At 39.6% G+C, this 27,386-nt stretch overlaps 2 protein-coding genes and 1 pseudogene across 3 annotated transcripts in view; 2 read left to right on the forward strand and 1 right to left on the reverse strand.

Annotated features, from left to right (window-relative positions):
- LOC145909548 (uncharacterized) overlaps positions 1-18,574 on the reverse strand; it is a 92,838-nt pseudogene extending 74,264 nt beyond the window's left edge. The window contains exons 1-4 of the transcript XR_014403136.1: positions 18,380-18,574; positions 11,619-11,759; positions 11,466-11,535; positions 11,207-11,373 (exon numbers count right to left, since the gene is read on the reverse strand). The product of XR_014403136.1 is annotated as an uncharacterized LOC145909548 (transcript). The remainder of the gene's footprint in view (positions 1-11,206; positions 11,374-11,465; positions 11,536-11,618; positions 11,760-18,379) is intronic.
- LOC145908754 (uncharacterized) lies at positions 4,892-6,262 on the forward strand. Its single transcript, XM_082996088.1, has one exon. The coding sequence runs from the start codon at positions 4,892-4,894 to the stop codon at positions 6,260-6,262; it is 1,371 nt and encodes a 456-aa protein (XP_082852214.1).
- Positions 6,734-10,624, forward strand: LOC145908756 (uncharacterized). The gene is made up of 2 exons (XM_082996091.1): positions 6,734-6,988; positions 7,133-10,624. The coding sequence occupies exons 1-2, from the start codon at positions 6,734-6,736 to the stop codon at positions 10,622-10,624; spliced, it is 3,747 nt and encodes a 1,248-aa protein (XP_082852217.1).
- Positions 18,575-27,386: the final 8,812 nt, after the last annotated feature.

The following is a 27,386-nucleotide window of genomic DNA, read 5'->3' on the forward strand; positions in this document are numbered from 1 at the left end:
TGGCTTTTGTTTTCTAACAAGACCGTTGTATTGTGATTTCTAAACACCTGAGACATTTCCAATCTTTTTCACCAGGAAGTTGAATGCAGCTGTTGATTTAACACTGGCGAGAAATGCATTGTGTACACCGCATGCTGCTTCAGCTTCTGTGTATGAGTTAACTTGAGGTCCGATCAAATATTCCCTATAGTCGTCATACTAGTTCCAAGTTTGTGCCAGAATCCCAGGAAAACCAAGCAAACAAAACGCAATCACAAGCATTGTAATAACTCTCTAACACTTGGTAACCTTAAGACAGCTAACGTGGAGCATGATTTCTGCCAGTAACTCGTGGCATTTATTTTCTTTTTTCGTTATAGTTGGTTGGTGATTAGTTATTCTCTATAGTCATTGCAAAAGTGTTCTGTTTAGCCAATAGTCGTGACAGAATCAATCATTATTTACGTATATCAAAAACCAGCAGTTTACTTTTGACAATCCCATCAATATTAACACCGTCATATCTTGCACCTAAACTAAGCGCAACAAAACCTAACGCTTACGAGTTATAATCATCACCAACGCTTGTGTTCATCTGACCAGTGATCACAAACAATCACATCAAACCACATGCCTTCTTTCTCTACACGGATGTAACTAACTTACGTGACTACAACGTGTAGGAGTTATCATGGAGCATCACATGCTGGGCTTGAAACCACATCAAACCACAAGCTATTTGTCATAAGAATTGATTCCTTGTATATTTCCATTGCGTAATGGAACCAACCGACTCAATGCTCGATGTTTAACATCTTATTGGGCGGCAACTGTGACGTGTTTCGCAAATGAAACAACCAACTGATTGGATAAACAACACCATGCCGGCGGTTGTTTTGTTAACTTTCCATATAAACTACCCACTGCGAAATAGATTTCTATTGTTTTGGGGCGTATAATAAATTCTAGCTTGTGATATGAAGCCTGGTTGGTTCTTGTGGTGAATATTGTCCCATGCAAGGGTTGTTTATCTATGGCTGCAGTTAAATCAGTGAATAACCACATCTGCACGAAAAGTATATTTGGCTTTTTTTACCATTCGCCGTCATAAATTACAACACACAACTTCGTAGTTAAAAAATAACTCTCTATTAATCAAGTGGAAAAGTCACAAATGCATTCTCACGTCAGCCGATATATTTAGGGCACAACATGCACATACCACAATACAGTGAGCTTGTATTGCTTATAATACGTAAGTGTGTTGGTTCATTGTAAAACATTTATACGCAATGCAATACAATCAGATGTTGAGCAATATACAATGCGTTGAAAACGATCTTAGCAGTAATAGTAATATAATAAAGTTTGTGACGTCAATCAAGCATGAAGAGAATATTCAAATGGTTATTTCGAATATATGACATCGAATAAGATGTATATTGTCACTTATTAGTTTCTTTCCTAACAATCGCATAAGTTTGTTCCGCACCATTGCAGTCATGTGATGTATCTACGTCATCGTTGTACCCACGTGCTTCCGTGTTATAAGTTTGTGCATGTAAGCTTGTGTGTTGAAGGTGGTCGTACGTGTCGCACTCCTCATTAATATTAACGTTGTCGTAAACCGCTTCGTTGGTAGATTCATCCCTGGATGAGGTTCCTGCTTTTGGTTGTTTTTTCTTCTTTCGTGGTTTTGCGGTTGCGTAGATCGGTTCGGCTGGGGATGGGGTTGGGGTTTGGGTTGGAGAAATTTCTTGTTCTTGGAAACAAAATATAGCAGTGTTGGGTCCAGAATATTGTGTAATAACTTGCTGTAAGTTTATGGTTAAAGTGCACACCGCAGTAGTGGAGAGTGACTGCGTTATTGAAGAAATGCATTTGTTTTGTGTAAAGTACATCTATATATGTTAAATCCAGAAAGTTTACTGGCATTGCAGCCAGGCTGGATAAGCTACTTTTTCTCAAAAGTCAAGTCGAGATGTGGAACATGAAGCTCCCGGTGAGGTTTGAACTCTCAACCCTGGGCTAACCAGACCCCATGCTCTACCAATTGAGCTATCATGCGGTTGCACGAAACGTTTCCATGTTAAATCTATTTACAAAATTTAACGAAGAACTGACAAATGCACGAAACCATTCAACAAACTACAATGTTCTCCGCTTACCTGCGGCTTCTCCGTCCATTGTGTTGTTTCCAATCTGTTCGTTCCCAGCTCTTGTAAAAGAAAAGTCAGTGTAAGAAGTGATGGCGCCAACAACATGTAACCCATTGTTACGTCATACTGATAACTTTACCTGCGTTTCCTCCATAAAACCAATCCAGTGCCGAGGATCAATAAGATGATCACGACCACAACCCCAACAACTGCACCAACGGTAGATGAAGAATCCGTGACGTTGGCTGGTGAATTTACATGAACTGTTGTTGGAGAGGTGACTGAAAATAATGAACGTTTGGATACTTCCGCGAAACCGCTTAGTTAAAGTTATGAAATCAAAACTATTAAAAAAACTGTATACACATTGAGAGATTGGATATTATATGTTCATTTGCTGCTGGTTTACACGACAGTCGTTTTGTACATTGTTATATTGCACTGAATTTTTACATAGGTCAACGAAATCTTTAACATACTGTTGTTAAGCAGTGTTTGAACTGTCTGCACTTTTTTACCTGGTTTGGTTGAACTATTGGTCCTGACATTATGAGTGGTGACGTTTGTTGTGGTTCCATCGTTCCTCTGTGCGGTTCGGGTAACGTGTGTAGTTGGTGATAATGATGTTGGTTGAACTCCTGGTGTTGTTGTTGTTGCAGGTATGACATTGGAGCTCAGGCTCTTATGCGTGCTTGTTGTTTTACTTGTGGTTGTGCTTGTGGCTAGTAATGGAAGCGGGTTAATGACTTTTTGGTCAGTTTATTTTTAGCTACTAATGGTGTTTGCGTTTTACGGTTGGTCACAAACTTGGGGCGGTCCCACGAGCGGGATAAAGCGGGAGCCCCCGCCCCACTAGGATATGGCTTAACACAGAAAAAACGCTGCACACAAAAGAGTTGACATAAATATTTCGTTTATTGCACCAATGTGTTTTGCTGCGCAAGACTTAAACGTCTCGCACCCAACACTGCTGTCAATTACGTCACATTGTGTTTGTATTCGTAACCGCCCACCAAAGAAACCGAATCGTCTTTGATGTAAGATTAATTTTCATTTTACTGTGGACGAAGGATGTGATGGCCCGGTCCATAAATGCATGTAGCTGCATTGTTGATCAACATGATTTGAGAATAAATATTTCAGGCAAGTTTTTCATTTGCATGTCGGCATTATGTGAGGAGTATGTTTGATGGAATTCGCCTTTGCACAAGTCGTAATGGACAATTTGTCGCCTTTGCACATCGTATTCATTACTAAGCCATTGCCACACAAAGGTTGCGTCCCACATCGCAACTGTTAATAGGGTGAAACCCACTACAGATATCTCACGGCTTGATGAATGCACAGCTGAAATGCCTTTTCCTGTTGTTTTATGTGAATTACTTGTGGGTTTTCTTTGACAAATATAATCAGCAGCAACATTGCATTCCGTACTTCTCCACTTGTATGTTGAATCAAGTGTAGTTAAGGAACCCATTACCACACAATACTTTACTCCTGTTGTATCCGGTTCCCCAACCCCAGCTGTCCAATATCCATTGACAACACTTGATCCATCTGTCCACTGATAGTTGGTTGTTCCCGCAGCTCGTTTTGCTCCAATGTAGAATGAGTTTGGGGAAGCTTGAGGAAAAACATTATGGTTTCTTTATTTGTACAAAATTTAATAATCATGCATGTTTCGTTTGCGTGCTACGATAAAAGTTATCAAAAAAACCTTTTGGAGTTTTAATATTTACTTGTTTAATATTTGCAGACACTGGAAATTTATCCCTAATTGGGGTTTGTAGGTGAATAGTAAATTGAAAAGTTTGAGGTATATTAGCACGCCTCTCTTTGCATAAATATACAAAAATATATATTTGTTCTATATTACCAGCTTGACCCATACAGGTTGCCAAGTTTACTTTGTACGTGTGAGTAAATCGTGATGGTCCTCATTTCCCGAGCGTTATTTTGTATTTTCGTATTATATTAAAAAATTTTGCCAAATTTTCATTGTGGTAATAGTTGGATATTATAAGTAAATGAAACTTAAATCGTGTAAGCTGCAGACAGATGGCCACTGTTTCGACCTAAAAGGAAACTTAAATCGTCTGATACCTACGATACAACTTCAAGTTGACTTCTATAAAATAATTAAAATATTAATCACACAAATACGGCCAAAACGTCACACTGAAAACAGTGGCTTGTGATTTTAAACACCTGAATTTAACATTGGCGAGAAATGCATTGTGTGCACTGCATGCATGTTACAGCGAGGATTAAGTTGTCCATGTTTCCCGCCACTTTCTTTGTGACGCTTGGCGTCTATGACGTAATATTGCCCGTACTGGCCACGCTTTGCAGTGAATGTGATGTATTTGTGACTGTTCAAGTAGAATTAACTGTTTCTTTGTATTTAGAGCCAGCTGTTAATGAAACTAATTTGTTATAAATAATGAAAATGGTTTAATTTGGCCCTGGACTCCGAAAAGTTGGTACGTTGTTGTTGTTATGGTTGTAAACGTTATGTGTTGTGTTGTTATTAAGTGTATGTTCGTTTACAACAGAGAACCGATGTTGTTGAGTCAAGTCGCGTTTTCTTCGGGAAAAAATATAATGTGGTAGCTGGCACGCTCCAGGCCGTGCAAGTTCTACAAGGCGGACAACAGCTGTTACATAAAAGTTCTCAACTTTCTTCTGGAATTGGACAATTAACGTTTCAATAGAGGAGAAAGGCTTGAAGGTTTGTTCGATAACATACAAAAATGGTTGTGACAAAGGCGACATTGAGTAAAATTGTGTCGGACCTGAATTCACTATACCGCGAAGCTGAAGAGCTAATGGTCGATGTAAACAATGTTGACAAGGTTAAAGAAAAGAAACTGTTAATTTCCACTCTCTTTAATGACTACATAGAGAAACACAGTACCTTTATGAGCGCTGCAAAGCGTCGAAATGCCAAAGATAAGGCAAAACAGGAACTTGCCAGTTTGGAAAAAGGCAAGGAAGAATTCGATACACGTGTGGAAGAATGGCTGAATCAATCTGCTTCGAAGAATGTAGATAGAATCAGCGTCACGTCAAAACGAACTGGCGTGACAGTTTCTACTGTGCACACCTCTAGTACCCGATCAAGTACCAGACGCACAGAAGCTTTGGTTCGCAAGGAAATGGCCCTTTTGAAGAAACGACAGTTAGCTGAAAAGCAAAAGATAGAAGCTGAAGGTCAAAGAGTCGCAAACGAACTTGAGTTGTTGGAAGTGGAACATGAGGTGCAAGCAGCGGAGGTTGAGGTTGAAATGTGGGAAGCGCGATCGATAACTGGATCTCAGCATGAAATGATGCCAGATCGTTCGGGTTTGGATGCAGTTCAACGGCCAACCGCGCACAGTTCCGAGCCGGTAGGTAAAACCGATCCAAATATACTCACGAATCTTCCAAGGAAGGCAGCATCTCTTCCGCCGGAACACAGGCAACGTGAACCTAAGGGTGCGCCTAGTAGCAACCTTAATCAGCAGGTCAGTGATTTGTGCCATGTGGTAACGGTCCTAAAGGATGGGATAGACTTGCCCAAGCCTAAGTTACTGTATTTCGACGGTAATCCTGTGGATTATACGCGATTCATAACAACATTTGATGAGCATATCGCTAACCGAGTTAGTAGTGATAGTACAAAGCTCAACTATCTTATACAATACTGTAGTGGCGAAGCAGAACGCATCATCAAGTTCTGCTCCGTCATGGAAGGATCAGAAGGATATCGTAAAGCACGACAAGTATTGCATGACAATTTTGGTCGTCCGTTTCTTATTGCTCGATCGTACATAGAAAGGCTTACACAGGGTTCCTTTCTGAAAGCAGACGATGCGAATGGTTTGCAAAGGTTGGCTCGTAACCTCGAGGAGTGTCTCGTAACGCTGACTTATTTGCATTATTTTGCCGACATAAATAATTTTGAGAATTTACTGAGTATCGCTAAACGTTTGCCGCTTCATGTTCAACATAAATGGAAACGACGAGCTGGAGAAATTGAATTAAGTGGCGAGGAGCTACAATTTCGCCACCTTGTTGAGTTCGTGAAGTACGAAGCGTCAATTTCCAATACCATGTTCGGAAGGTTGTTGACTCCAAAGTAGGAAAGTACGCAGAGACCATTGAGGACAGTAAAGGCAACTTCGCATGCTGCTGCAGTTTGGTCTGATCGTGACCGTGGACCTTCGTCAAGTCATCAGACAGCAGGTGATGCGTGTCCTGTTTGTAATGCTGCCCATAATTTAGCACATTGTAATGGTTTCAAACGTAAGCCTGTCGAGGATCGTCTGAAGATAGTGCGACAAGCGAGGCTTTGTGACAATTGTTTTGTTCGAGGTCACTTTGCAAGAGGTTGTACAGTGCAGAGTTCTTGTTCGATGGATGGTTGTTACCGTAGGCATCACACGTTGTTGCACCGAGAGTATGCGAAGACAAAGCCTCCAAGCGGTCCTTCTGGTGAGCGAGAACAAAGTTCAGCTGGGACAAGAGGTGAAGATGTATCGCAGGCAGCGGTTGCTTCCACGTCGTGTGCAGCAAGCACATCTGCTCGACAGCAGGTTGGTCAGAAAGTGTACATGAACATTGTACCTGTAAAGGTATCTTGCAAAAATGGAAATGAAATAGAAACGTACGCGTTTTTGGACTCCGGTTCTAACTCGACCATGTGTACAAAGAAGTTATTAGACTTGCTTGATGTTAAAGGCGATAAAATAGAGTATTCCCTTTCTACTGTAAATGGGAAGTCCCAAAACAGTAATGGAGTTGCTGCTAGTTTGTCAGTCAGGTCGTCAAATGGGTCGGATGCTGTCGACTTACCTTGCGTCATCGCCGTGGAGGACTTGCCTGTTGCTCCCAATAGATGCGAGCGAACTTGGTCTCATCTGAAAGGGATTACGTTTTCGAAGCCAGCGTATGACGAGGTGTTGCTTTTGATTGGTTTGGATGTTCCCGAAGTGTTTTGGATTGATGAGGAGAGAAGAGGACGGCGAGGAAAACCAAGTGCTGTGAAAACGATTCTGGGTTGGTCCCTGTTTGGTCCTGCTTCATCTCTTGCTAGGGAAAACGTCCAGGTACATCATATTAATTTGTCGTGTGACTTGTTGCATGAGCAGGTAAAACGCATGTGGGAAACAGAGTTTAGGAATTTGAGTCTCGTTTCCGGCGTTGGCATGTCGAAGGAAGATAAATATGCCCTAAAGCTCATGAACGATTCTGTAGGGTTACATGGTGGGCACTACCAGCTGCGCTTGCCGTGGAGGGCAGGATCGCCACATTTGCCAAATAATCGTAAACAGGCTGTACAACGATTGAGTTACCTGAAACGCCGATTGACGAAAGATGAACAGCTTCGTCAAAGGTACACAGAGAGCGTGAATGGCTACCTCAAGCGAGGGTACGCACAACGAGTGCAGCCGGAGGAAGCTGCCGTAAACCGTGGGTGGTATTTGCCGCATCATCCGGTTGTTCATCTGCAAAAGCCTGGGAAAGTAAGAGTCGTGTTTGATTGTGCGGCTAAGTACGCAGGGACGTCACTGAACGAGCAATTACTGCAAGGACCTGATTTGATAAACAGTCTGGTAGGGGTTCTAGTGCGATTTCGTCAGGAGTCGATCGCGTTGGTTGCCGATGTGGAGGCCATGTTTCACCAGGTTAGGGTTGACCCAGTAGACACGAATTGCCTGAGATTCGTATGGTGGCCTGAAGGAGACATGACAAAGGAGCCAGTTGATCACCAAATGCTGGTGCACTTATTCGGCGCGACATCATCGCCGTGTTGTGCAAGTTATTGTTTGCGTCGAACCGCTGACGACAATAGCGAAGATTTCGATGCCGAGACCGTTTCAACTGTTAAACGCAATTTTTATGTAGATGACTGTTTGAAGTCGGTTTCATCCATTTTCGAAGCAAAGAAGTTGGTGACGGAGTTGTGTGCATTGTTGCAACGCGGAGGATTCAACCTGAGAAAGTGGTTGTGCAACAAGGAAGGTGTTCTAGATTCGATGCAAAAATGTGAAGGTACATTGCAATCGTATTCATTACATACAGAAGAGCAACATGTGGAGCGTGTACTTGGAGTAAGTTGGAATTATCAATCGGATACATTTCGATTTGATGTTAAGGTGAAAGAAAGGCCAATCACCCGCCGAGGGATTTTGTCGGTCGTGAGTTCGCTATTCGACCCATTGGGGTTTGTGGCTCCAGTGGTTTTAAAGGCTCGCCTGCTGCTGCAAGAGTTGTGTAAGAAACAGTTTGGCTGGGATGCAGAGGTTCCCGAGGACATCGCCGCCGAATGGCGTTGTTGGACTTCAGGATTGACCGAGCTGTCTTCCATTCAGATTCCAAGGTGTCTGAAGCCGCTGAACGCGGGAAGGATCATTTATCACGAGTTGCACCATTTTGCTGACGCATCGTCAAAGGGTTACGGTGCGGTTTGTTACCTCAGGACGACTGGTATTAGCGGAGTTGTTTGCTGTCGTATATTGCTTGCTAAAGCTCGACTTGCTCCCTTGAAAATGGTTTCTATTCCAAGGCTTGAGCTGACTGCGGCAACATTAGCTGTAAAACTGGATCAAGTCTTGCGCAAAGAGCTTGACTTAAAAATTAGGAAATCGGTATTCTGGACAGATTCGACAAGTGTATTGAGATGCATTAAAAATTCGTGTAAACGATTCCCTGTTTTTGTGGCCAACAGGTTGACTAAAATTGATGAGGGATCGAGTCCAGCGCAGTGGAGATACGTCCCGACGGACCTGAATCCAGCAGATGACGCCTCTCGAGGATTAAGTGCAAGGGCTATGGTCGAATGCGATCGCTGGTATACAGGGCCGAAGTTTTTGAGTGAAGACGAGGATGCATGGCCTGCGGACCCGTTGGATCCTGGTGAGCTGCCTGAGGAGTTTGTGTTAAAAACCCACAGGAGCGTGGCCGCTCATGTTGTAGCACCAAAGGTGGATGGCTTGAACAGACTATTTCAGCGCTACTCGTCTTGGTGGAAGTTGAAGAAGGCAGTAGCATGGTTGCTGCGGTTTGTGAGTTACATTCGAAACAAGAAAAAGTCGCTATTGGCTACTCCGCTGAGCGTCGACGAGCTTCAAAACGCTGAATATGCCGTGATCAAATATGTACAAAGGATCGAGTTTCCTGATGAAATTCACGCATTAACTGCTCTCGGGGGCAAACGTACGTTGCAGGAACGCATGCCAAGGAAGATGAGCGGAAAGCTAACCTTGAAGAAACTGAACCCAGTGCTGGTTGATGGTGTTTTGCGGGTTGGAGGACGGTTGCGTCGAGCGCCAATATGCTACGATTTGAAGCATCCTGTTATATTGCCTAACAACCATCATGTTACAGATCTGATTATCGTGGATCATCACAAGACGGTTCAGCATTCGGGAATGGGATTAACTTGGACGGCGTTGCGTCAGAAATATTGGATAGTTCGCGGTGGAACTGCTGTCAGACGGGTGCTCGGTCAATGCATATTTTGCCGCCGACGCAACTCCCCAACTGGACAGCAGATGATGGCTGATCTTCCACGCGAACGTATTACACCGAACGAACCTCCCTTCACATACGTGGGAGTGGACTACTTTGGTCCTCTGATTGCCAAGCAAGGTAGAAGCGAGGTAAAGCGTTATGGGTGCGTATTTACCTGCCTGACAGTTCGTGCAGTTCACATAGAAATTGCTCATTCCTTATCTGCGGATTCCTTTATCGATGCTCTGCGAAGGTTTATCGGACGGCGTGGGAGGCCAAAAAAGATTTTCAGTGACAATGGCACCAACTTTATTGGTGCTGAACGGATTTTGCGTGAGTCCTTGCAAGCTTGGAATCAAGCTCAAATCTATGAGAGTCTCAGACAACGAGGAATCGATTGGGCTTTCAATCCACCAACTGCCAGCCACATGGGTGGGGTATGGGAGAAGCTCATTCGATCAATAAGAAGAATACTGGGCACTCTTTTGTCTGAGCAACCGACTTCGGATGAAACGCTTCGTACAGTGATGGTTGAGGTGGAGGCTATCTTGAACGCAAGACCGCTTACCCCGATTACAATGGATCCAGAAAGCGAGGAGCCGTTGACTCCCAATCATTTGCTCTTGTTCGGACGATGCCACATCTTGCCGCCCGGCGTGTTCGACAAGAAGGACAATTATGTAAGACGTCGCTGGCGCCAAACGCAATACTTGGCCGACCAGTTTTGGCGGAGGTGGACTAGAGAGTATTTACCGACGTTGCAAACGCGTCAGAAATGGACTGCGCCAACGCGGAACCTAGCGTGTGGTGATGTTGTTCTTATCGCGGACAATTCCGTTCCGCGCGGCAGATGGCTGATGGGAAGAGTGATTGAGACTTACCCGGATCATTTCGGATCGGTACGAAGTGTACTGGTCAAAACCAAAAATGGGACTGTTAAGCGTCCGATCGCTAAGTTGTGTGTTGTGCAAAGATCGGTCGATGGATAAAATGTGTTAACGCTTCGTGCATGCGTTTTCTAGTGTTGTGCTCGCTGTATGTGTTGTATATAAGATGTGCTTAATGGGTTTACACATCGGGGCCGGGTGTGTTACAGCGAGGATTAAGTTGTCCATGTTTCCCGCCACTTTCTTTGTGACGCTTGGCGTCTATGACGTAATATTGCCCCGTACTGGCCACGCTTTGCAGTGAATGTGATGTATTTGGGACTGTTCAAGTAGAATTAACTGTTTCTTTGTATTTAGAGCCAGCTGTTAATGAAACTAATTTGTTATAAATAATGAAAATGGTTTAATTTGGCCCTGGACTCCGAAAAGTTGGTACGTTGTTGTTGTTATGGTTGTAAACGTTATGTGTTGTGTTGTTATTAAGTGTATGTTCGTTTACAACAGAGAACCGATGTTGTTGAGTCAAGTCGCGTTTTCTTCGGGAAAAAATATAATATGGTAGCTGGCACGCTCCAGGCCGTGCAAGTTCTACAAGGCGGACAACAGCTGTTACATCTGTATTTTAATGATTTTGTCAGTTTTACCAGTTTTGGAAAATGTTTATTCATAAATTATTGTATATACCTGGACAGCAAATACGTCGTCACCATTGTTGTGAGCGACTCTGGCACATTTGGCGATCGCATTCACTCTTGCTTTGTAATTTGCTCCATCAAGAATAGGATTTCCTTCTCTTGTGGGGATTGCCCTGTTTTCAGAGTCCGCCCAACATCCGAGATTGTTGAGAGTAACTGAAAGAGAAAAGATCTTCGTTTAATGGAGGTCTTGACAAGATTTTAAATTATAAATACGAAAATATTTCTATTAGAAAAGTTGATCTTACCAGGATAATACTTGACTGCATGAGTTGTTACGACAAAGATGCACAAAACGGCAAAAATCATCGAATTCATCTAAAAAATCAAACTTGATTTCATTACGATTTTTAAATATGACAATGTTGATCAAAAATTGACAAATCTAATTCTAGACATACCTTTGATTTGTTTGATGTTGAAAAAGTGTTCGTGTGATACAGTATATATCCGTTGAACAAGATGGTAATGATTTGCAGACGAGCCCACGCTCCTTTTATAAGGCGACCAAGCACTTCTTCCAACAGTTCATCAGAGTTGAACTAAAAATGCATGACAAGTTAACACTTAGTTGACTATGACGTCACGACTTCGTTGGTCAGCAATTGTGATTTTCGTGTTTCTGCTGACCATGGAGTAAACAACATTATTGGATTAATGTTTAATGACAAGCAAGTAATGTGTTGGCAGTTTTCAATCGTCACATGTCTTTGCGATTTTATTGTACAAGATATGATTTCTAATAGGTAACATTTTGATTTCAGAATGTGTCAACGCAGAAAACATGTGAATGTAGAAACAAAATTTTACAGCAACTAAAGCAGCAAACACTCGTTTATCAATTCACAGAAACCGGGATACATGTACGGTTACATTTTAAAGAAACGAATTGTTTTTTAAAGGCATTGCAGCCTACCTGGATCAGCCATTTTTTTCCTGACAAGTCGGAGCAAAATTTGTAAACCAAGCTCCCGGTGAGGTTTCAACTCACGACCCTGGGCTAAACAGGTCCAACGATAAGGTAGCAGTGATCGCCAAGCAAGGACCTGCGGAGTGGGCGATTCTGCCAATCATGCCATTGCATGAAATATTACTGCGTTATCTGATACGGTGATAGAGATCCCCTACCTATATGCAAAGGTTGCCTGGCAAGTTGTGAGCTTGTGCACCAGTGTACCTTGGCCACAATATACCTCGTGAAACCAGCTGTAGCTTAGTTAGTAGAGCGTTGGGCCTTGTTAGCCCAGGGTAGTGAGTTCAAACTTCACCGGAGCTTGATTTTTCAAATCTTGCTCCGACTTGTCAGGAAAAAGTGGCTGTTCCAGCTAGGATGCAATGCTTAGGCTGCCAAGCCTGCAAACCTAATAATCGAGATACGATAGCTGTCAAAATTGCTGCCAAGCAAGGACCTGCGCAGTGGGGCGATCCTGCCAATCAAATGCCATTGCATGAAATATTACTGCGTTATCCAATGAGCATATTTGAATTGCTACGTATAAATCTGAATTAAAATCGACAAAAATACAAACATTCAACTTTCAGGAGGTTGTTTTTTGAAATGATGCTGACGCGCAATGTAAACGACCATAAGACTATGAGGAATTGCTTGATACAGGCCTTTGGCTCAGTGATAAACACATAGATTCGGCCCATCAGATTGTGAAACAGCAATTTTCCGATAACAACGGACTTCAAAGTGTAGTAGCTTAATCCCGGCATATGGATCTCTTACCCACTTATACCTCCCAACGGAAATCACTGCTGGGTTACTGCGTCAAAGCGTGTTTTCTACAGATGTAAACACTGTTCAAATTTATGACAGTGCATTTTTCCGGTACAATTCCGATGACCATTTTGTAATTCCAAAGCTTTATTAACACTGTACATCAAAATTTATTAGTTAGCCTAAATATCCGACAATCGCGGTTCTGGTAATTGTGGCGTTTTGGCAATTGCATTTGCGGTAACCTTATGAATGAATGTTGATAGATATATTGTACCAGATGTAACGATTGCAAGACTTCATACATCCGACAAACGAAGAAACTTATTCTGTTCAGTAGACATAAATTCCCCTTGCCAATTTAAAGAAAGTTGGGTACGGTTTGAAAGGTATTATAACAAACCATAAAAAACATAAAATTTTGATGGTGTAGGTATAGTTGGGGCCGCGTAGTCGTGAAAAGAGAAAAAATGCAATTTTTATTTTTGTTTTTCTTTTGTGGAACATACTGAAGAAAGTCATTGTCTTGATCTAACCAGGATAATACTTGACTGCATGAGTTGTTACGACAAAGATGCACAAAACGGCAAAAATCATCGAATTCATCTAAAAAACCAAACTTGAGTTCATGAAGATTTTAAAATTCGATAATGCTAATCAAAAATTTACAAATCTAATTCTAGACATACCTTTGATTTGCTTGATGTTGAAAAAGTGTTCGTGTGATACAGTATATATCCGTTGAACAAGATGGTAATGATTTGCAGACGAGCCCACGCTCCTTTTATAAGGCGACCAAGCACTTCTTCCAACGGTTCGTCAGAGTTGAACTAAAAATGCGTAACAAGTTATTGACTATGACGTCACGACTTCGTTGGTCAGCAATTGCGATTTTCGTGTTTCTGCTGACCATGGAGTAAACAACATTATTGGATTAATGCTTAATGACAAGCAAGTAATGTGTTGGCAGTTTTCAATCGTCACATGTCTTTGCGATTTTATTGTACAAGATATGATTCACAATAGCTAACATTTTGATTTCACAATGTGTCAAGGCAGAAAAAATTTGAATGTAGAAACAAAATTTTACAGCAACTAAAGCAGCAAACACTCGTTTATCAATTCACAGAAACCGGGATACATCTACGGTTACATTTTAAGAAACGAATTGTTTTAAATTTCTGGAAGTTCTAATTGGCTGCGACAATCCTTGCCTACAATCCATTGAGCGTTAGGTTTGCATGCTTGGCAGCCAAGGCATTGCAGCCTACCTGGATTATCCATTTTTTTCCTGACAAGTCGGAGCAAAATTTGTAAACCAAGCTCCCGGTGAGGTTTGAACTCACGACCCTGGGCTAACCAGGTCCTGCACTTTGAACATCATACACTACAATTACACCATGTGTTCCACGATAATACGTAGAAGTTATTGTTCGAAACCTCTCTTGGCCAGCTGTATCCCAGATCTGAAGCTTAACTTTTTCACCATTGATTTCAACTGTCCTTATTTTAAAATCAACACCAATGGTAGTAATGTAGCTTCCAGAAAATGTGATGTCAGCAAACCGTAAAAGAAGACTGCTTTTCCCAACACCACTATCACCAAAAAATACAATATGAGTGACGTTGTCAATGTACGGAAGTGAACAAGATTATAGTATTGTGACCATGTGAGCAATCTCTGTAGTCTCAGGTTCACAGAAGCATGAATATAATATGAAAAGGATACTCTTGGTCAACAAAACAAGAATGGAGATTTCTTTATAGTTTTGATAGATAAATCATGCGGTGAAACTTAAATAAGGATCGTTGAAAACAGACAGCAGTAAAGGTTTGTAGGTAAAGCTGCTTCACAGTTAAAAAAACATAACTTAACTTTTAACTTTTATCTTGCAGAGGATGAAGTTTACAAATTATTTGGTAAGGCGCATCGCATTTTTTTGTCAACAAGTTATCAATTACTCTTCAAAATAATCTACCGAAAATTTGTCATTTTATAACTAAATTGAAACCAGTACAAACAATTTAAAATGTATAATTGAAAAGTTTCACCCCATGTTATTACATTACTCCTTAAACAGAAAACTTCAATTTGCTTTGCAGTGGATATATATATATTACACGACTTAATTCCGTGGAACACAGACGGAGTAAAGAATGCGGAGGAAATTAGGCCTTCCTGGCCTCTCCGACGGTCTCATGGCATTCGATACAATAACGACAGACGTTTTGATCACAACTTATTATAAACGTGTTACACGTTCGCACTTCACTCTGACACTTAACTAACTTACTAAAAGCACTGCAGTTACTCACTGAATCAGTCTGCTATTTTCCGCTGTCGCGCTCATTTTGGTAATTTACTCGCTGCAATTCTGTCACGTGTTTCAATTCTTTATTATAACTTTTCAGTCACTATAAACGCGCTGGGATAATTTATTTTACGTCAATTGATATTGCAACGTGTTGTTCAATTCTTATAGAAGTCTACTCAAGAAGTAAAAAACACGCATAGCAGCTGAACAAACTCATTTGAACGCTGCAATGTGAACATGTTGTACAAATTTTAGCAAGATATCTCCACTTTTCAATTAAATTGCTGTGATTGGTGTACATGATATTCCGGTTTTCCGTTTATGATTCTGTCCTTAAATTAAGTCTACTCAATTTGCTATCAAAGCACATGCCGTACATACACTTGTCCTTGAAGACTTGTCCATTTTTTAAATAAAGTCAAACACATGAAGATGTCATTATGTGCGTTTGCTCTGCAACGTATTTGACTGTTGTTTCATAACGTTAATAATTCCATAAATTTATATCTAAATTAATGTATTCCAAATCTGCATTTCCAAAAACTATTTGCAAATCAATCGCATGATATGATATATTTAATGCTCAATCTTTGTAAATATCACAAAATTTCAAGATATATATTTACCCAAATTGGTTTAAAGTATTGGTGTTTAAATTTTTACCCTGGTAACACTGTAAAAAGTAACATTATAAATTACAATTTCAGTAGCATAATTTTCTGCCCTATGGAAAAAATGCAATTTACCTTCCATTAGGTAACATGATTCCTCTCTCAATTCAACATCCTGACAACCACAAATCAAAGTGTCTTTGTTTTGACAACAAATAGGTTGGACGGAAAATTTGTTAACCGTGCAGGTGAAAAATATTACAGAAGGCCAAGTAGGATCAACCTTGACCATTTCCTGAACAGCTGAAAAATGCGACGGTTGTGTGTATACTTTTATTTTTTCGACAACATGTTATAGTTACCGTCTCTCAGATTGAAGTCCAGGATCCCTGTAGAGCAAATACTTGCAGAAACAAGCGCCCACAAAATCGACTTACACATCGCGGAGTTGTAGCTGTCGTGCAAATGACCTTCTTGGCCCCTACTGGAAGGATTCAAACCAACAATGTATTGAGCAAGACAAATAACAACTATACCAGCATAACCTACAGCTCAAATGACGCCAGTATAGTGCAGTGCACAGAATCTGCAGCACTATCTCATAAATCATATTGAAATGTTTTGCTTAGTGAGGGTGCTAAACCAGTGATAAATGGTCAAAGCACGGCCAAAGCCCAGTGAGCTTACAAGGCATCCGGGGCGGTTCTGTTTGCGTGATAAGGTTATGTCGATGTTGGCTAGTTGTATTTTATCTCTTTCTCAGTGGTGATGGGAAACTTGACTGGCGCTCGGTCATAAAGATCGCTTGGGCGATCCAAATTTAGTTGCCTAAGCCGAGTGATTCAACGAAGAGCGCGGTTTTTTTAGAGCTTAACGTTAGGTCGATATCAAAGTTAGAGCACACACTAAATTACAACTGTATTGCAAGTAAGATGCGTTTGTTACATCGAGCATTTTGTGCTGACATCCGTGATATTTTGGGTTGGGTGCTTTGTTTAGTGTCGATACATTGATGTATTACGATACCATGAAAGGGAAAATTGCTAATTGTTCTTTTTGTCTAATCTGGGTGTGGGCACTATAGGCGGGTGTTTGTTATTTTCGATACGACTGGGAGCATTTCACGCAACTTTTCGAGCTGCTGTGTTAAAGTAATAGCGTGCGGTGCTTTGTGGAGCAGAATTTTGTTTGTGTTTTTTTGGACCCGTCGGAGAACCACACAATGTGTTTCAAGCAGGACATTTGGTTGAGAGTAGGTTGAATAAAGCTCGAGATGCTGTTTCGGATTGGCGCTGATGAAGGTTTGTTCGCAGTAATCGCGTGTTATTGGTGTTTGGCTGGTAAAAAAAAGGACGATATCACGTGTTTGGTTTGAAAAACGAAAAAAAGGCCACATACAAAAAGCGGGAAGCTGCAAAACTGACAAACATGCTTCCCCTGTAGGAGTAAACATTTTTCACTAATGGTTACCAGTATCCGGAATATGAATTAAGAATCTGACGCTCTTCTGGTGGAGAACAACAAATATACACCTTTTGTTTAAAAAAAAGATTGTATTTTCCGACGTTTCGCCTGTACGTACGACTACGACTAGGCTTCTTCAGAGAATAAAACAAACACAGTAGCGAAGCGAACCCAGAGGGCAAAGAAATTGAGCGACGAAAAAGAACAAAAGGGCGTAACAGCTAAAACACAGCGGGACATAAATCAATGGACAACATCGAACACGGGTCAAACGGCCATACATGGGAAAAAGAAGTCACGAATTGTTACGGGCGAAATTGCGGAACACGGGCGAAACTACTTTTCCATCGTTCCCATTTAAAACATTCGGTAGCGAATTAATATAATAATTTTCCACAACCAACCGTTTTGCCAAAATTGTTTCTTGTTTTAATACTTTTGCTTCCTTCCAATTGATACGGTGGTCGGTGTCAAGCATGTGGGCACATAGGGCAGATTTATTGGGTTCCATATTGCGTATGGCTGCCTTGTGTTCTTTAATACGGGACGTTAAATTGCGCTTAGTCTGGCCAATATACACAGTGTTACAATCAAGACAAGGGATTAAGTAAACTACACCGGTCATTTGAAGCATGGGAATACGGTCTTTAGGTTTGGGAAACATGTTTTCTAAAGTGCATACCGGTTTCATGGCAACTTTTACGCCAGTGGCGTTGAGTATTCTTGATATCCGCTCAGAAACTCCTTGTACATATGGTATGGAAGTGAATGCTGTGTAAGTTTGTGTGGGTTTGTTGTGTGTGTGGGGTGTGAGATTTAGGTTGGTGGGAAATTTGTTTAGTTTTAGAACGTTCCGAATGTGTTTGCGTTCAACCCTCCGAGTGTGTGGATCGGCAATATGTGTAATCGTTCTGTTATATAAGGTTCTGGCCACTGTGAGTTTTTGATGTTTCGGATGGTGTGAGGTGTATTGTATAGCGGTTAGTGTGTGTAGGCTTGTAAAAAATGGAGGTGGTAAGTTTCCCGTCCGGTTTTGCAGTGACGTTTACGTCCAAAAATGACAGACTAAGGTCGTGTTGTGTTTCCTGGGTAAACTTAATAGAAGGTTCGATGTTGTTTATGTGATTATGAAACCCTGCGACCTCGTCTTTTGCTATGATGACGTACGTGTCATCGACATAGCGGAGCCAAAGTCGCGGGGGTGTTTTGAAGAAAGCAAGAGCGGTTTGCTCAAGTTGTTCCATTATAATGTTGGCCAGAACCGGTGAAATGGGAGAACCGGTGAAATTATTTGATCGTTGTGTGAAATGCCTTATAATCTATTTTTTTGCTGTAGCAAAATTTATATTCATTTTTTATGGTGTGGCATAAAGTTTTTAGCATTTTGAAAAATATCGTTTTGTTTTAAATTGATGTTAAGATTCCTTTTGTCATCCAGAGTTTGTTTTGTACGCACCGAAAAATTTTTTTATGCTTGTTATGTTGTGGTGCAGTATGGCGTTAATTGGCATATTTGTTGACAAACAGTTGTCGTCAAAATTCATTCATTTTAGAGTAATTGCATTTATTTTTAATTACGTTTTGTATACTTATGGATGTTTATTTGCCAAGTTGTATGGCTATTTGACGTGAATACGCTGCAATAATAATCAATGAGGGATTGGGTGACAGAATATGAAACAAACACACACAAATACAAGAGACAAAACTGGTTTATAGAAATATTTAATGTAGTTCATCATAGTTAAACTCTTAGGTTACGTGTTTATTGTATTTCTGTAGATCATTACATGTAGATATAAATATTGATGTGCTTGTGTCCGTTCTTTGAAGGTATGTGTGTTCATTTCTTCTCCAGATGTATTTGAATCCATGTTGCTTTTTGTAGTTTAGACATATGTTGAATATCTGTCCATTTTCTTCTGTTAAAGTGCATATGACACGTAAAAATCAAACATGTTAATAATCAAACTAAGAAATGTTCATAACTTTAGAACATTTCTGGCGAAAAAAGTAGCTTGATACGACGACTGGTTTCTGAGATACAGCTGATCAAAGTCGCACTTTTGCCGCTGCGAACGAAATCGTGCGAAAGCGAGATATTGTTGCGTGACGTCATAGAAGGCGCTTCGGTCGAGCGCGAGTGCTGGCAGCAAGCCTTATGCGTAGGAATGGAAAACATTGTAAAACTGATTTAAGCATAATATTGCATTAAACAGGGGACAAAAAGTGAACAAGTGCAATAAACGGATTTTGATGTTAATTTAAGCTGAAGACAGATGGCCGCTGTTCGACCAATTATGTCTAATTTAGTTGTGCAATAATAAAACAGTTACTGGGACAGGGTGTTCTTGTTGTTACAGCATTTATGATCGCTAACGTGATACATGAACTTTTGAAAACACGACAGAGACAAACCGTTAGTTTAGCATTGTCGTTTTGTCCACTCACAGTTATGTCGTTTCTGCTATACCCTATGGTCTTCCGTTAATTAGGGACAAATAAGCCTTCGATTCGTGACGTCACAATGCCAAATTTTTGTGTGATGCAAAACCCTGTCCTGACCTTTAAGGTAATGTAATCTGTGGATTCTCCTATGTTTGAAACTATTCGATATCTACAAAAACAGGCGCCTTCTCCTATCTAAACAATGCATTTTTTCGACGCAAGCACCTTATGTGATGTCCTTTTCTCCCCAGCGCAAAAGGTTTACGATTTTTGGTCGCCGTTACTTTTCGTGCAGTTTTCTACATTTTTTAGTTGACGTAGAACCGTAAAACTTTGGATATATATTTGTTGTAGATATACCTTTAGTTTTATGCAAAGTTGTTATGGCCGTGGCATATGCACTTTAAGCTTTCATTTAAATAGATTTTACCTTGATTGGTCTGTGTTGTATTAAGTGCAGATAGCTTAGATCGACTGTCAAAGATTTGATTCCTGGTTTTGCGAGTAACAAACTTAACTATGATTGGTGCAGGGGGTGCTTAGCTATGAAAACAGACCTAAATATTTCACAATGTCTGGTGATGTATGTCGGTGTGTGCCTCGCCGATAATTAAGATCGGTCGAGGCGCAGTTGAATAAAGTGGCGAGCTATAGCAACCAGTGTTTGAGAGCTGGTATCGGCTACATTGGCGAGCACGCCAGGCCCCCCTGGAACTTTCTGATATGGATGTGAGACTGTGTGCCTTCGAAAAGGAAATGCTTTCTGTGAAAATAGAGAATCGATTTCTCGGCAAAACAAGCGAGGAATGGCAAGCTCGAGTTTCGGAGTTAGAAGAGAGGTTGTCAAAGCAAAACAGTCTTCCAAAAACTAATATTAAGGTGACAAAGTTCTTTTCCGGCGGTTCTGGGATGAATTGGCAGGAGTTTAATCTATATATCGAAAACAGAACAAAATTTCGTTACGAAAAGCGTTAGTTGGAATAAAATTTCGTTACGAAAAGCGTTAGCTGGAACAAAATTTCGTTACGAAAAGCGTTAGCTGGAACAAAATTACGTTACGAAAAGCGTTAGTTGGAACAAAATTTTGTTACGAAAAGCGTTTTTTGATACAAAATTTTGTTACGTGAAATGTTGGATAAGAGCATACTTTAAGTTGCCAAAATGATCGGTTTTAAATAAATTTAGCTCACAAAAAGCGACAGCAGTAAGAAAATTTTGTTACGGAAAACTGTTAGCTGGAACAAAATTTCGTTACGAAAAGCGTTAGCTGGAACAAAATTTCGTTACGAAAAGCGTTAGTTGGTACAAAATTTTGTTACGAAAAGCGTTAGTTGGTACAAAATTTTGTTACTCGAAATGTTGGCTAAGAGTATACTTTAAGTTGCCAAAATGATCGGTTTTAAATAAATTTAGCTCACAAAAATCGACAGCTGTAAGAAAATTTTGCTACAAAAAGTGTTAATTGGAACAAAATTTCGTTACGAAAAGCGTTAGTTGGAACAAAATTTCGTTACGAAAAGTGTTAGCTAGAACAAAATTTCGTTACGAAAAGCGTTGGCTGGAACAAAATTTCGTTACGAAAAGCGTTAGTTGGAACAAAATTTCGTTACGAAAAGCGTTAGTTGGAACAAAATTACGTTACGAAAAGCGTTAGTTGCAACAAAATTTGGTTACGAAAAGCGTTAGTTGGTACAAAATTTTGTTAAGCGAAATGTTGGCTAAGAGCATACTTTAAGTTGCCAAAATGATCGGTTTTAAATAAATTTAGCTCACATAAAGCGATAGCTGTAATAAAATTTGGTTACGGAAAAGTGTTAGCTGGAACGAAATTTTGTTCAAAAAGTGTTAGCTGGAACAAAATTTCGTTACGAAAAGCGTTAGTTGGAACAAAATTTTGTCACGAAAAATGTTAGCAGGAACAAAATTTTGTTACACGAAGTGTTAACTAGGAAGATACTTTAAGTTGCCAAAATAATCGGATTTAAATAAATTTAGCTCACATAAAGCGGTAGCTGTAATAAAATTTTGTTACGGAAAAGTGTTAAATAAACAAAATTTTGTTACGAAAAGTGTTAGCTGGAACAAAATTTTGTCACAAAAAGTGTTAGCTGGAACAAAATTTCGTTACGAAAAGCGTTAGTTGCAACAAAATTTTGTCACGAAAAATGTTAGCAGGAACAAAATTTTGTTACACGAAGTGTTAACTAGGAAGATACTTTAAGTTGCCAAAATAATCGGATTTAAATAAATTTAGCTCACATAAAGCGATAGCTGTAATAAAATTTTGTTACGGAAAAGTGTTAAATAAACAAAATTTTGTTACGAAAAGTGTTAGCTGGAACAAAATTTTGTTACGGAAAAGTGTTAGTTGGAACAAAATTTTGTGACACGAAATGTTTGCTAGGAACATACAGTACGTTGCAAAAATCGTCGGATATAAATAAATTTAGCTAACAAAAAGCGATAAATGTAAGAAAATTTGGTTACGGAAAAGTGTTAGCTGGAACAAAATTTTGTTACACGAAGTGTTAGCTAGGAACATACTTTAAGTTGCAAAAGTCATCGGATTTAAATAAATTCAGCTCACAAAAAGCGATAGCTGTAATACAATTTTGTCACGAAAAAGTGTTGGTTGGAATAAAATTTTGTTAGAAGAAGTATTTGTTGGAGCAAAATCTTGTGACGGAAAGTGTTATCAGGAGCAAAATTTTGTTACGGACCTGTAACATAGCCTACACCAATTTGGTTTTCACTGCTCGTTTTGTACTGGCATCTTATATTTGTGTGCAAATTTCAAGTCGCTTGATGTAAAAATGTTGAAATCACAGGCGGACAACTGTCAAATTTAGTTCATTTCGCCGAATTATAGCCACCATAGTTTCAAACATAGGTTTTCGTTTACGAATAAAATTCTAAAGGACATACGCCAATTTGGTTTTCATTGCTCGTTTTGTACTGGCATCTTATATTTGTGTGTAAAATTTCAAGTCGCTTGATGTAAAAATGTCGAAATCACAGGCGGACAACTGTCAAATTTAGTTCATTTCGCCGAACCTTAGCCACCATGGTTTTAAACATGCGTTTTCGGCAAACAATCAAATTCTGTAGGACATACGCCAATTAGGTTTTCACTGCTCGTTTTGTACTGGCATCTAATATTTGTGTGCAAAATTTCAAGTTGCTTGATATAAAAATGTTGAAATCACAGGCGGACAACTGTCAAATTTAGTTCATTTCGCCGAACCTTAGCCACCATAGTTTCAAACATACGTTTTCGTTTACGAATAAAATTCTAAAGGACATACGCCAATTTGGTTATCATTGCTCGTTTTGTACTGGCATCTTATGTTTGTGTGCAAAATTTCAAGTCGCTTGATAAAAAAATGTTGAAATCACAGGCGGACAACTGTCAAATTTAGTTCATTTCGCAACCTTTGCCACCATGGTTTCAAACATGCGTTTTCGGCAAACAATCAAATTCTATAGGACATACGCCAATTTGGTTTTCATTGCTCGTTTTGTACTGACATCTTATATTTGTGTGCAAAATTTCAAGTCGCTTGATATAAAAATGTTGAAATCACGGGCGGACAACTGTCAAATTTAGTTCATTTCGCCGAACCTCAGCCACCATAGTTTCAAACATACGTTTTCGTTTACGAAAAAAAAAGTAAAGGACATACGCCAATTTGGTTTTCATTGCTCGTTTTGTACTGGCATCTAATATTTGTGTGCAAAATTTCAAGTCGCTTGATATAAAAATGTCGAAATCACAGGCGGACAACTGTCAAATTTAGTTCATTTCGCCGTACCTTAGCCACCATGGTTTCAAACATGCGTTTTCGGCAAACAATCAAATTCTATAAGACATACGCCAATTTGGTTTTCATTGCTCGTTTTGTACTGACATCTTATATTTGTGTGCAAAATTTCGAGTCGCTTGATATATAAATGTTGAAATCACAGGCGGACAACTGTCAAATTTAGTTCATTTCGCCGTACCTTACCCACCATGGTTTCAAACATGCGTTTTCGGCAAACAATCAAATTCTATAAGACATACGCCAATTTGGTTTTCATTGCTCGTTTTGTACTGACATCTTATATTTGTGTGCAAAATTTCGAGTCGCTTGATATATAAATGTTGAAATCACAGGCGGACAACTGTCAAATTTAGTTCATTTCGCCGAACCTTAGCCACCATAGTTTCAAACATACGTTTTCGTTTACGAAAAAAAAACTAAAGGACATACGCCAATTTGGTTTTCATTGCTCGTTTTGTACTGGCATCTAATATTTGTGTGCAAAATTTCAAGTCGCTTGATATAAAAATGTCGAAATCACAGGCGGACAACTGTCAAATTTCGTTCATTTCGCCGTACCTTAGCCACCATGGTTTCAAACATGCGTTTTCGGCAAACAATCAAATTCTATAAGATATACGCCAATTTGGTTGTCATTGCTCGTTTTGTACTGACATCTTATATTTGTGTGCAAAATTTCAAGTTGCTTGATATAAAAATGTTGAAGTCACAGGCGGACAACTGTCAAATTTAGTTCATTTCGCCGAACCTTAGCCACCATAGTTTCAAACATACGTTTTCGTTTACGAAAAAAAACTAAAGGACATACGCCAATTTGGTTTTCATTGCTCATTTTGTACTGGCATCTAATATTTGTGTGCAAAATTTCAAGTCGCTTGATATAAAATTGTCGAAATCACAGGCGGACAACTGTCAAATTTAGTCCATTTCGCCAAACCTTAGCCACCATGGTTTCAAACATGCGTTTTCGGCAAACAATCAAATTCTATAGGACATATGCCAATTTGGTTTTCATTGCTCGTTTTGTACTGGCATCTTATATTTGTTTGCAAAATGATAAGTCGATTGATTCAAAACTGTTTATATTGAAGGTAGGCAACTCTTTGGTAATACCGCCGCATCTTATACGGCCGCCATAGCATCAACCAATCGTCACTCATATCTGTATATTTAAACATAGGCTACTAATGCAGTGATAGTTAGGTGATCCTGCCAATCATGCCATTGCATGAAATATTACTGCATTGATAGTAAGGAAACAAATAGATTAATGGTTGGTGATTGATTAGTATAAATTTAAAAACTGGATTCCGTATGGTGCAGTCGCTGTAAACGAATTCCAAATCCGTTGCAGTTTTGTCTCGACCTTTCACCCTTAACACTTTGCTTCGATCCACATTGTTACTTTTTTGAGAAAGTCATTCCATGTTGATGTTTTTAAAATCTCAATGACTTGTAATGATACTTTCGTAGCGCAGCGGAGTATCGTGGTGTGTAACTTTACGTATAACTCTTAACCCCTACCTGGTGTCGAATATTTGGCTGAGAAATTTGGTCAGAAATTTCAACTTTGTTTCCCACTATTACATAGGAACAAAATTTTGTCACGAAAAGTGTTAGTTGGAACAAAACTTTGTTACGGAAAGTGTTAGTTGGAACAAAATTTTGTCATATTTGGTCGTGCAATTTTACTTTTAAATTTCAGCTTGATGCGTTTTTTTGTGACGATTTCTTTGTGCTCTATTATTCCTTGTAGTTGCATGTAGTTTCTTGACATACGGATAGTTACTTTATAGTCACGTGTATAGTAAGCCTACATCTCATATTGGAAGTTATACAATTTTACGCGACAATTTCTTTATGTGCGATAGATTTTTGTAATATTCTTGTTGTTGTAAGGTTGACAGTATGCATTTTTCGAACCGACTAAGCTGTGATGTTCAAAATTAATGTAGCTGTAGTTCACATTTGTAGCGAAAAGTTACGTATCATATGAAGCATAGTTGTAAAGTATAAGCTCATTTTACCACAAACATTGGAAGTTATACAGTTTTTGTAATCTCCCATTTGCCGCGAGTTTGTTTGATTAAATTCACACTTTCTTTCGTCGCGTGTATTACTTTGTGGCCTTTTGACCTGTTTATCTTTATTGTATGAAGAAGCAAGTTGACAAACAATCTGATATTGAAAAATTTACTACCGCAAAGTACTCGGCGTCCCTGACAATTTGTGTCGGTGATGCTACCGCAATATGAAGGTCGGCTGACCTGTTGGCTAGTTGCCACTAAATTGTCGATTCACCTGTGCTCTCGGCCGAGATGCAGACAGGCAGAATAATTCCAAATATGGTTTATTGATCGAATCGAAATCAGAATGAGTCTTGTTCAAAATAGCATAGCATGGAATAGAATTGAATCAAATAGAATAGAATGATCACAGAAAGACGAAAGCGTTATCGTACAAACTGGAAGCCACGTGACGTGCGTTGTAGTGAGAAAAAGGCAGTGTTTTCGTAAATACCATGTGGATATTTGATAAGTGTATAAGTCTCTAGGGAGGGCATTATTTAAGATAGAGTGTCGCTGTCAAACATAAACTCCCCCCTATGATGGAACACGGGAAAAAGTCTTATCAAAACGTCTTTACACATGCGGCTTTGTAAAGCTATTGCGGGCACATTGTCACTCCCTCAAAACAGTTACCAAAACTTCAAAGGCGGTTTACATCACACGACCTGCAGTACCACCAGCTATGCATTCAGTGTTCAAACATAGAGACGTTAAAACAAAAAGCTATAAGTTTAATAGACAATTTGTTGTTACTGATGGTCGGACTTAAACTAGACCCCGGAAGAACTTACGCAACCTTGATACTTAAGAGGTTTATAAGAGACTCATAGAAGCTACACGCAATGTTTTCATTGTTCAGTGTTCACTTCCATTATTTTTGTAAATAATATTCATTTATTTTCATCACTGTATGCTCTAACAGCTGTGCCTTGTTGCAACAACGTTGTTCATCACTGTAGTTTATTTCTTTTCTATGTAACTTCATATTCAATAAATCTCTTCACTATATGTAAATTTATTGCTTAAATACAGACTTGAGAATTCCAAACTAATTAACATATCAAATCAATTCAAGTGTGGGATTTTCAACGCCAAAATATATGGACCTCTACCTCCCTCTAACGGTTTTCCAATGTTGAGACTCGACTTAAAAAATTATGTTCCGAACAAAAATTGTAACACCAAATGGTCGTTAGGAACCGTTACCTATGCTAACGAAAATCATGTTACAATAAAAAAATCCCGTTCCGAACCGTTACATAGGTCTTCCGTTAATTAGGGACAAATAAACCTTCGATTCGTGACGTCACAATGCCAAATTTTTGTGTGATGCAAAACCCTGTCCTGACCTTTAAGGTAATGTAATCTGTGGATTCTCCTATGTTTGAAACTATTCGATATCTACAAAAACAGGCGCCTTCTCCTATCTAAACAATGCATTTTTTCGACGCAAGCACCTTATGTGATGTCCTTTTCTCCCCAGCGCAAAAGGTTTACGATTTTTGGTCGCCGTTACTTTTCGTGCAGTTTTCTACATTTTTTAGTTGACGTAGAACCGTAAAACTTTGGATATATATTTGTTGTAGATATACCTTTAGTTTTATGCAAAGTTGTTATGGCCGTGGCATATGCACTTTAAGCTTACATTTAAATAGATTTTACCTTGATTGGTCTGTGTTGTATTAAGTGCAGATAGCTTAGATCGACTGTCAAAG

Source organism: Ascidia mentula, chromosome 7 (genome assembly GCF_947561715.1).
Source record: "Ascidia mentula chromosome 7, kaAscMent1.1, whole genome shotgun sequence".
Taxonomy (NCBI): Eukaryota; Metazoa; Chordata; class Ascidiacea; order Phlebobranchia; family Ascidiidae; genus Ascidia; species Ascidia mentula.

Excerpts from the sequence above, each read along its gene's own strand:
- LOC145908756 (XM_082996091.1), top strand. The coding sequence starts at position 6,734 with ATGAACATTGTACCTGTAAAGGTATCTTGCAAAAATGGAAATGAAATA. Across the intron at positions 6,989-7,132 it reads ACTTACCTTGCGTCATCGCC|AGAAGAGGACGGCGAGGAAA; the intron begins GTGGAGGACTTG and ends ATTGATGAGGAG.
- LOC145908754 (XM_082996088.1), top strand. The coding sequence starts at position 4,892 with ATGGTTGTGACAAAGGCGACATTGAGTAAAATTGTGTCGGACCTGAAT.